At 26.8% G+C, this 12,033-nt stretch overlaps 2 protein-coding genes across 12 annotated transcripts in view; one reads left to right on the top strand and one right to left on the bottom strand.

Moving 5' to 3' along the window:
- The window catches only part of LOC119668550 (epsin-1), a 70,824-nt gene that overhangs the window by 37,914 nt on the left and 20,877 nt on the right, over positions 1 to 12,033 (bottom strand). For 6 of the 11 annotated variants that reach the window (XM_038078094.1, XM_038078100.1, XM_038078095.1 and 3 more), the window contains exon 2: positions 7,575 to 7,642. In XM_038078094.1, the coding sequence (XP_037934022.1) occupies position 7,575 (1 nt within the window). In that variant the 5' untranslated portion in view covers positions 7,576 to 7,642. Of the gene's footprint in view, positions 1 to 5,024; positions 5,700 to 7,574; positions 7,672 to 12,033 lie in introns of those variants that run through there. The other 5 variants (XM_038078097.1, XM_038078098.1, XM_038078096.1 and 2 more) reach the window with 2 other exon arrangements.
- Positions 9,396 to 11,003, top strand: LOC119668552. Its single transcript, XM_038078104.1, has 4 exons — positions 9,396 to 9,543; positions 9,599 to 9,946; positions 10,019 to 10,078; positions 10,130 to 11,003. Exons 1-4 carry the CDS (start codon positions 9,517 to 9,519, stop codon positions 10,379 to 10,381), a joined length of 687 nt encoding a protein of 228 aa, XP_037934032.1. The 5' UTR covers positions 9,396 to 9,516; the 3' UTR covers positions 10,382 to 11,003.

Genomic DNA, 12,033 nt, shown 5'->3' with positions numbered 1-12,033 from the left:
AAACTACTTTATAAATAGAACTAAATATTTTTTTTCCAGCGTAAATATGTTAATTTCAATGGGAGACCGAAATTGAATAGACAATCGAGCTAAATATGCTTAATTAATTAAACGAAAGTATAAAAATATACAAATATTTTTTGTGTAATATTTAGGCGACAATTATTAAGCTTTTGAAAAATATTATTGTGTATATTTTTCAGAATTGAATTTGTAGTAAACTGAGTAATGAGTAAGCAACTAAAATCTTATCTATTTGAAAAATATTTTCTGGAACACAAATTAAAGACAAACAAAACTGATAAACAAAAATAACGAAAAATATATCAGTGTGACTTTAACGATTTTTAGACTTAGACGATTTTTACATACTAAATGTGGAAACTGTAGGTTAAGAAATAAGAATTTGCGAAATTCTTGCTGCGAAAAGTAATTCCTAGAATACTGAACCAAATTCTGAGATATAAACGGGTTTATGACGTGAGTTTAGCAATTTTGAAATTTTTTTGTTTACGAGAATTGCAAACAAAATTTTTGTGTTAATATAATTATTCTACAGTAACTAAATATATTTAGATTTATTTTTAAATAAATTTTACAAGATTTATTAATGAGAAAAACGAATACGAAGAAAAAGAAATACACAAAATTATAAAAAATCTTGTTTACATTGTTAATCAAAGTTATATTAGAGTGAATTTATTCACGGAGGAATAATAATATAATTTAGATAGTATACGATTAGTAAAAAAAGAGTTGCACAGATTATTTAGTTACTTTGTAAAATAATTTAGAATTTTGTTATTTTATAAGAAAAGACAGCTACTACGTCTACAGTCTCCTTTTCTTAATACTACTTTGAGCTTATATAGTATATAGCAAATATAGCCTGCTTTATAAAGAAGACATAATAATGTTTCCCACATTTTGTTTTAAAAAGGTCTAAAAAAGTCTAAAAAAGGTCTAAAGAACTGAGTTCTCCAGAATTATATATATAGGTATATTAGGGTGGCCGTAATATGTATGGGGGCAAAAAAATGTGTTCGAATTCTAGATGCCACCCCCTAAATTTATTCGAATACTCAAAAAACTACTAAATATGAAGTTTTAGACTAATCGGATAATGTTTAGAAGTCGCTCATCGACCTTAAATTTCGGAATAATGCCATTTTTTCACTTTTTTCAAATTTCTTCGCTCCCATCTCGTGTATTTTTCACCTTTGACTATTTGTACCTAATTAATATTATTCTTTAACATATTAGCTTTCAAATAAGGTAAAAAGCAATCAATTTCGTCCACAATTAACTAAATTATTACTAAAATTAGAAATCATACTCGACGTTTATTGAAGCTTTAGGGGGTGGCATCTAGAATTTGAACACATTCGTAAATAACGACCACCCTAAGGTATATATATATATAGGTATATAGGAAAAATCAAAATAATGATAATAAATTCAAATCACCACTTCTTAGTACGTAGCTCAAACAATATTGAGTATATACTAAAGAATTTATCATAATAAATAATTTCTTTGACTGTTAAAACTCAAGAATTTTTAAAAAAGCACCGAAACCAGTCACTTAGTATAGCGAATTATTGAATAATATAACTGATAACGGAGTCTAAAGTTTGATTTACTACTAATTAAATTATTGTTTTCACTTCATTAAGATTTCTTCATTAAAGAAAATATTCACCATCGAAATGACTTCAATAACTGCTAAGTACGTTCTTAAGGATAAGAATGTAGAGATAGATTAAGACTAGACACAAACTATAGTTATGAGTAATACTACCACCTAAAATACTATTGTGCCGTAATACAAATATTAAAAAAATAATTATATTGAGATCCATTAAGTAAACGCTATTTTTTGGCACCTATATACCTTATTATCACCGTATAATTCAGTAACTTTTGCACCATTGAAGTCATTGCACCTCTTAAACTTTATCTATAATTGCAAATATAAAACAGAACGATAATTTCATTCTGTAATAATAAATAAAATATTAACAATTATATTTTTTTTAGAATCATAAAATCATCTATTTTTTCTATATACTAACTAGAAAGTAATAATTTGCATTAAACAATATTGAATATTGATTAATTGAATTGAATAATAGATTTGAAAGTCGTGGCTAAAATGAACTGAGCTTGTAGTGAAGGAATGAGAATATAAAAACTTTAACATTCAGATCAATTTAGGGTTCAAGGTCAGCCACAAAACACTACTTAAATGGTATATATCTAAAAATATAAAAAATTGTGATGTCAGAACAGAACAGTTTCTATTGAAGATATAGAATATAGATATAGAAGATATTTAACACTGACCAATAACTGCAATTGCAAAAAGTATATTTGATCCTTTTTAAAAACTGGAAGTACCCCTACTTATATCTAATAATTAAAAAAAATTATGTTTCTAAAAACATGCCTGCAATAAAAATATTTTAATATACAAAATAAAAACAGAAAGGTCAGTTCTAAGAAAGAAAGAAATAATGGATCAATGTTAAAACAGATGTTTAGATTCAAAAAACTTATGCTTAGTTAAAATAAAAACATAGATTCAAAAAAAGAAATTAATATATTCTTTTTTATGTATTTAAATCGAATGCGAATTAATAGAAAAAACAAAACTTACAAAAAATGGATTAGATTCACAACTTAAAGAATCGTTTATTTCGTACCCTATTGAAAATTTCGTTAAATGGAATAAAGGTATTAAACCTATATATATATACGTATGCATAGCTATCAGTAAATCAATTATTATTTGATAATATTGTTGCTCTCTATTTATTTTTTATATGCTTCTTCTAGGTCTCGTAACGTAATGATTTTGGTGATTTTAAACCTTAAATGTTTCAATTTTTTTAATGAATTTCAGTTGTTATTTCACAGCGAAATTTTTTTCAGAAATCATATTCTATGAAACGAAAAGAATATTATTTTAAAATTGTTAAGTTGGAAAATCTTCTCAGATTTTGTATAATACTTTTATATTCTATAAAAAAAAATTTTATAATTCATTTAGTCAATTACAAAGAATAGTCAATGACGAAATTTGCCGTAAAAAAGCAGGCGTAGAGTAAAAGCAGGCTAACAATTCTCGATGGTTTCAGCAATTATGATAAAAGAATTATAAAATATTAAACAGATAACTCCAACAATGCAAAAATAGTTCTTTAATTGAACTCTCACGAACCAGATTTAGTCCGTGATTTAGCCGCCCTCGCACTATATCGTTGAAATTTTATTATGACAGCATAATTGATATCCGTTTGAATTCGGTATCAGAAGAAGGATATGGCGATGGATAGGACATAATCTTCGTAAAGATAACTTAAACATTGCGAAAATGATCTTTTAATGGAACCCTCATCAATTACGAAGATTTAGCGAGTCTCGCACTATATTATTAAAATCTTATTATGACCGCATACTATACGTTGGAAATCGACATCAGAAGAAGGAAATGGCGGTAGATAGGATATATTTTCCGTAAACATGACTAAACTATTGTAAAAATGTGCAATGAATAGATGAATGAATAGAAATCTATTCACACAGAATAACGGGAATATAAATCCTTGGAATAGATTCGCCATACAAATCGAATCAGAACTCAAAATGCATAAGAATTGCTTTCATCCTAAGCTTTTGTCAAAAGCAATAACACCAGATGAATTAATAAGGAATTAAGATGAATTTAAATGAAGCAGTGACATAGCTAAAATTATGACCGCTTAAACCACGTTTCATTTTATACATAACATATATACAGGCTTAGGCGATTGAAGTATTACCTACCTAGTCGCTAGCTATATCCTTTTTGTGTGAAATTATTTTTTATTAATTCAAATTTCAAAAATTTGTAGAAATAATCAAAATTTCAGAATTTATTCACTCTAGATGTGACCTTGACTATGGACTTCAACTGGTTAAAAAAATGAGTTGTATGCTTTACGAATGTGATCTTTCAGTGTTTTGGACCATACCTGAACAATGGCGAACCTTGTTCTCCAATATGGCCCAAATGATCCTTCGAATTTGCATCTGGCGAATTCAAAGGCTATTGTGTGGACGAAATGAACATGTCGAGCGTGGAACATGGAATATGGAAATGTGGAACATGGTTCACACGAGTTTTATAAAACATTGCCGAGTATTGTATTCTTTATAATTATAATAATCAACTTTTAATATTTCCCAGCGAAAAATGATGTTTGTAGTCTGTAATTTTTAATATTCGATTTGTAAACAAAAAACATATGATTTACTCTTAATTTGGGACAGTGTGAACACTTTCGAAATTAACTTAATTTCATTTAAACGAAATTAAGGAAATTTGGCTGTCTGAACGTAGTATAACAGATCTTTCTCTATATAAAGTAATAACTTTTCTTGACATATAACAATATATAATGCATTGTGAAAAAATAGAAATAATTTCCTTTTAAAATGAAGGTTTAACCGACCTCTACAACCGTAATGACACTCTTTTTAAACTACACAAGAAATAAAGTAAATCCATTATTTCTCACTAATGCTAAATAATTGTAAATAAAAAAATGTAAATAAAAAATTGTAAATAAAAAATTATTACTATAAGTGATATCAGTGTTTTAAGTGATATCTTAAGAAAAAAAGAGAAAACAAAACAAAACAAAACAAGTGAACGAAGAAAGCAACAAACTAAGCTTTGTTGTCTTCCGGCTAGTAACAACAAAAAGTGCTGGAGGGCAGCAATGCAAAAATTACACAAAATATAAACGCAAAAAAAAAACAATTACACTTTCAAAATAGAAAACAGGCAACAAAAAGCCGTAAGTGACAAAAAAAATCGCTTAACATTTTTTACAAGGAATTCAATATCGAATAAGAAACTAAATTTATGACAACAACTAATTCATAAATAAACATACAAGAAAATAAATTATGTAAAAAATTATTTAAGAAATAAATAAACTAAGAAAAACAAAAATATTACAAAAAATGTTGCTCACCTGAGCGTGTGCAATAATAAGTCGAATTGTTTGTTGATCGGTCGGTAAAAGCTTACAACTTTCGTGTGGGTTTGCGGATAGCACAAGACACAAGACACAAAACACAACAACAGCAACAGCAACACCAACTGTAACTGTAACTGTAATTGATGAGGGGAGCGAAGACGTAGCAGTGTATTTGTTACAATATTTATTGATGTTACTGCAATTGTTAGATGACGGCAAAAGTAGGTGTTGTCGTTTTTCTCCAAATATTTATAATTAAACTTCTATAATTTATCACTTTGAATTTTTTTACAATAATTATTTATTAACTTTTAATTTTGTTTTTTTTTTTAAATATCTATTTAAATAATTTGAATTGGAAATTTTAGTTAGGAAATGGAAATTGCGATGACACAGCGATGACGTTTCCCGTTTTTACAAGCCCGTTTTTTACGACTTTCTTCTTGTGTTAGAATATTGCACTTTGATTTTATAATACATGTATTATAAATATTTAAAATTAATTTTGAATATTTTCGTATTAATTTGTGTAATTTTTTCGTTAATTAAACCAAAATTTATTTACGTTTTACACGAAATTTTGCTTATAATTCTCCAATAGAAAACCTCCTCACACACCAAATGTCAATGAAAAAATAAAGTGAAATGCATAGTAATTTGAATTTTTTTTTTCCTACTTCTTAATTATTTTCTTGTTATTGCTATTTCCTTCTCACTACTTCGAAGTTAATATAATATTATTAATTTTGGAACTTTTTAATATTTAACTCACATTAGCCAAAAAGCAAATATATGTATTTTTTATGCGTATATAAAATAAAAAATATTAATGCAGTAAGCAGTAGGTTCATAAAATGAGTTGCACGAAAATGAACCTTTGGTAAATGAATGAATTTCGTTTGTCCTATTTGCTCATTTTTATTATATGGTTGCCATATCGCTTAAACAAAATTCAGTAACAGATGGCGTTAGGTAGTATTTCATAATAACATAAATAGTTATCATTTGCATTTATGAATGAATTGCATCGTGCGAACATTTGATTAAACAAAATATATTATTTGAAAATTTAAAAATTTTATTTTAAATAGTAAAACTGAGAAGTGTGTGTTATTATGTAGCGTACATAAGCATATACTATATGCGTATATAAACATGCTGATAAATATTGTAACTTTATTGCTTGACGGTAGTATTTAGACTGGCGTGTGAAGACGCTAATTTAGCAAATACTCACGACATACTATTGCGCGCTGTTCCTTCATAAGTATCTATGCAAAATTATCTATGTAATAAATAAGAGACTCAGTACAATTATTATGGACTGATTTAAGTCGCCCCGATTTAAGTTGATTCAAATTTCATCGCCAATAAGAAAAATAAGTTTTGACTTCGAATTAAGTCAGCAGTGTTTCAAATTCTTATTTCAATTCTTGTAGATTACATTCTTTACCCCTTTTCATGTTCATATTGAGTCTCTTTCGAGTTGTGCATTTGGGCACTTTTACACTTTAATAGCTGGAGGGTTTCTGCAGAGTGCCACCCTACTCACTGACTAATTTAAATATTCCTCAAAAGTTTTTAGTTAAAAGGTGTCAATTAACATTTGTGTGGTGAAGCGGAAAGATAAATTTCTGTTTTATAGAGTATAGAAATAAGTCAAAAGCGAAAATTTCCGTAGAATAAAAGTTAGACATTTTAAAAAGTTTTAAATCTATAGAAAAACTGACTGACATTGGGAGAATTCCGGATTTAGCTCCAACTACTGTATGTCACACATTTGCAGGTCAAACCAGTTACAAAAAACGGAAACACATTAATTGTAAAAATGTAATCCCTTCTATCCATTTGAATAGAAAAAAGAAGAATAAAAGAAGAATGTCATTGAGCCAAAAGATAATTCAGATTAATGAGCGCTGTCGATATTCAAAGATTTTAAAGATAATTCTTTATCAACAAGTGGTAAAAAATCAGATTTTTGGAAATAAAATATGTGGAGAAATGTTACATTTTGTTACTTCTTTTTTGAAATTGTAAAAGGCTCTGAAAACGGTAGGTCTACATGCAATACACACACTTATTATGTTTCTATATATCATTTTGATTCTTAACTTTTTAGCATTTTAACGCGAATTTAGCTTACTTGATTCAAATCGTGAAAATGCCAAATAAGTATATAAGTGCATAACGTATTTAAATTAAATTTTCCGTTAACCGTTAAATTTAACCGTTATAAAAAACATATTTTGATCATTATAATCAGAGAAGAAGTACTAAAAAGCAATATAAATGTTATATAAATTAACTATATAATTTAAATAAATATAAATAAATCAAAAGTGTGAATAATTAAACAAAACTTCTATTCACCATTTTATAAGCTGGGAAAATTTTACCACCTAAGCCCTTTTAACTATACATCTGACAAGTGAAAATTAAAATCTTAACTTTTAAATAATTAAATAAATTTAGTAAAATAACAGTATAAAAAATAATTATATATTAGTTTAGAAAAAAAAATTGATTATTAATTTTTTAACTTACTCGCATGGGATCCTTAGGTTTTTCGGCAATAATGATGTACTTTACTCAACTTTTACTAGAATTTGTATCTATATAATATTTAATTGAATAGAAAAAAGTTTTCATAAAAATATTTAAACTTTACTTAATTTTAATGAATATTATTGACGATTTTAAAACTTTTTTTGAAAATTCCATGTAACTGAGATATTTTGGTGTACATAAATATTGGTATAAAAAAATAAACAGTCCTCAAACATTGCATTCCTTTAATAGTGAACCACAGCATTCGTCATTTATACAGAGAATAGTTAAACAAATTATAGGAATTATTATAGGTATTCATAATTATATAAACCAAGTAAGGCTCTACAGCTAAAACCTTTTGATATATAAAAGCTCTTTCTCGTGCCTTAAGTAACTTGTGCTTATGTTACTATGTGTAAACGACAAAAGCTCAAAGTTACTTAAGTAAGCAGTGAAAAAAAGGTACTATACTACGTTTACATTGTGAGATTAAGAGAACGCGAATAAGTTAATCTGCATTTTTAATTTACAAAGTTTAAATTATACATTAGAGATTAATTTTGACATTTCACTTGTTGTGTTTTGTTTTCTTTATTTAATCAATGTCTGTAAATAAAGTTTTTAATAAAAACTTTGTACAAAAAAAGTGAAATAAAAATTTAATAAATAGTTTTATAACAATAATTTAACAAATTTGAGCTATAATTATATACAAAACTATTACTAAACAATTGAAATAAAAACTTCACTCACTTCGGCAATTTTAAATTTTCAATATTGTTTTGAATAGATTTTGACATTTCCTTTCCAATTCTTCTAAGATCATAAAAAAATATACGATATTAAGACATTTGTAGAGTTGCATAGAAAAATAATCACCATTTATGTGATAATATATTCAGATAGCCAAAGTTCCTTAATTTCGTTTAAATGAAATTAAGTTAATTTCGAAAGTGTTCATACTGTCCCAAATTAAGGAAATCATATGTTTTTTGTTTACAAATCGTATGTTAAAAATTACATGCTACCAACATCATTTGTATCTGAGAAATTTTAAACATTGATTATTGTAATTATAAAGCATGACATTCAGTAGTTTTATTAGCTTTAGTGGATTTCAGATATGTCGATTAATATTTTTAACTCAATTTTAAATTTATAACAGTTACAATTCCTTTTTTGTATTCAAATTTAAAAATATTCACTACCTTCAAAATATTTCCCAGTTTTATTAAAATCAACTGTCATTGACATTTAAAAAAAATTCACTTTTACGTTATCTCTTGCTTAAAATTTATCTTACTCATAGTTGCATTTGAGCCTTCATAGTTGTCACTTAATTTCAGCCTTCATTTCAACGAAATTAATGTTATTTTCCTTAATATCATTCTAACCTTAAAACTGAATTTTGTATGGAAAAAACAATTTAATTTCGCTGAAACGAAGATGAAATTAATATTTTTGCGAAATTAAGTTGTGTGTGAACATAGTATAGGCAGATTAAAAATTAATATCGATTAAAAGGAGATTAACTTTTGTATGGGAAATCTGAGTTTAAACAACGAGATTAGTACTTTGATCTCGATTATTGCTTTAATGTACTCTCAATCTCACAATGTTAACGCCGTGTACCCAAGAAACGAGCGAATATCGCTGTGAAAACTATGGAAAATAGTATTTATGTTAATCAATGCAATAAAGAACTTATAACAATTCGAAATTTGCAATTGTCAATTTAATTAAATTAATGAAAAAATTATTGAAAATTTAAAATCAAAACCAGTGTAGTTTGGGTCATTTTCACATGTGTGCTACTACTATTTTATGTAGTGAAAACATTTAACTCATCAACACTGAAATGAATTTTATTTTTTGTTTAACTGATAAGTGACATCTGATAAAAAAAAAGAATTGTTTATAGTTTGGGTATTGCAAAATGGAAAATTCTGATAAGGAAACGGCGGTATTTATAAAAACTAAATTAAATATATATATTTAATACTTTTTCATTTCTATAGGATTGTTGGACAAAAGACGAAACAAATATGTTGATTAATGAATTTAAGAATCACGCCTGCCTAATTAATCCCAGTGATCCAAAATTCGCAAATAAAGCTGCACGAACGGATGCTTACAATAAAATTATAAAGAAACTAAAAAGTATTAAACCAAACGTAAACTTAAAAAAAATAAAAAAGAAATTGAGCACATTACAAAATCAAATCTGTCATGAGAAAGTAATGGAAGCCAATTGCAAAAGGCGTGGCATAGAATATAAACCAAAATTGTGGTGTTACGATAAACTGGATTTTCTAAAAAACAATTCTCATATCAGACAAAGTTATTCGTCCTTACAGGATACGTCTGTAAGTTAATTAAATTATTATCTCTATTATAATTCGTGACTTGCAGTACTATTTGTGCGTTGTATTCTGTAGGATCAGATCGATGTGCACTTCGATGAATGCGGGAATCTGGATTTAGACGAAACTGAAATGGTAAGTTTTATTAAATTATTTTTAAATTTCCTTCAACTTTTTTTTTCCTAGTTTGAAAAAGAATTTCTCAAGGAATATGATGGAGCAATTGCCATAGAAAACAAAAAGAAACGATCCACACATATTTTTAATCTTAAGACAAATGTTAATAAAAAGCGTTGTTGTAAAGAGGAGATATTCTGTAATTATTTAAGCAGTGAACTGAGACGAATTCAACTTGAAGATACATTTGATGACCTTAAACTAGAAATTTTACGTTTAGTAAGACAAGCTATAAAAAATGAGAGCTTACGATGTATATGAAATTATTATTATTATTATTATAAGTTATTAATAGTAGAGGTACTCATCGAAGCATATAAATTTATCAAATGTATAATTTTATACGTTTACGTACACGGTTATATGAGCGCACTTAATGAAATATTTGTGTAAATTCATCAATCTGCTGTATAATAGCACTAATTATATCAGCAATACTTATGACAGCACAAAATGCAATGTTCAGCAGCGCAATTTTTTAGCCAATATCGATGTACTTTTAAACATTTGTGCAAACTTTATTGGTCAGCTGTGTCGCTATCGATAAATTATAAAATAAAATATCTAAATTAATTGAAAAGTCCTAATTAAAAAGTATTTACAAAGATATTTTTGTATGTGAGATGCTTACATTGAAATGCAATTCTGTATTGACAACAAATAAATTTATACGATACAAATTTATTCGGTAAAATTTCCATGTAAATTTATCCATTTTGTGTAAACTATTTTTCATACAAAATTTGACACTTCATTTATCAAGCAGATAACTTTATACGTTTATAAGGTATTTACCAGATGAGTACCACTACTTTAAAGTTTTATAAGTTTGCATGCTAACGAAACATACTCTATGCTAATTAAATATACTCAATTAAATATACTCTGCTAACTAAATTTACTAGTTTTATTATTAATAAGTTCTGCAAAATTTGGTAGATGGACACAATCCTATTATAGTATTTCATTTAAAACTATTAAATAAAAATCAGTTATGACGAAAATAAGTAGTCTGAGATAAATTCTGTTAAACTTTAAAAATAATGTGTTATTGTGCGGTATTTGACTGTCCAGAGATACCTTACTATGTGATGTGCAAGTTAGTCTCGCGGTTAGACTTATTTTAAGTCAGATTAAACGCTCGGAAGATACAATGGAGATAACGATCATATATGTATGTATTATAACACAATAAACTTAATGTTTCCCGATATCAGTTAAGAGATAAACAGTGCTATGATAATGCTCTTAACCTTATATTTGAGCACTTGCAAATGACAGCATGTCAGTTTCGTTATCCGTTGAAATATAAATATCGCTTAACAATATTGTGTTACAATATTTGGCTGTATTTCAATGAGGACTTGCTAAGTGCTTCTGATGTGATTGCTAATATTATTATCTAGAATAAAACCTGACAGCGTTCGTTATAAGAACAACAATAAATTTTTATTACCCGCCCATTACTTGAGATGAATAACTCAAACATATCACTGAAAAAGTGAACCATAGCCATAGAGATATAAAATCAATACATAATTTTGGGTCAAAGTAAAGTCTTATACAAATAAGTCTATGTCAAAATTATCAAAGCGGGAAGCAACTACTGTTGGCAAGGAAATAAAAACTAATAGTGCGTTTGCACTATAACAATTTAATCGATAAATGTGCATTATGTAGTGTTCATTTACATATAAAATCCATACAAATATCATACCATATGGTACTAATGAGACTAGATAATTAAAATACAAACAGAATATAATTCTAATAATAATTATAAACAAATTTAACTGATTATGGGATGCATTTAATAAATGTGATATTATAAGTAATTGTGTTTGCTATACTTTGTGTATTATTATTAAAAATCTGGAAAGTTTTGCTCTTGATATAATAGGTCTGTTCCACGA

This window comes from Teleopsis dalmanni, chromosome 1, assembly GCF_002237135.1.
Source record: "Teleopsis dalmanni isolate 2A chromosome 1, ASM223713v2, whole genome shotgun sequence".
Taxonomy (NCBI): domain Eukaryota; kingdom Metazoa; phylum Arthropoda; class Insecta; order Diptera; family Diopsidae; genus Teleopsis; species Teleopsis dalmanni.
Note: the sequence above shows the minus strand (reverse complement) of the source record. Positions and strands in the feature narration are given on the sequence as shown.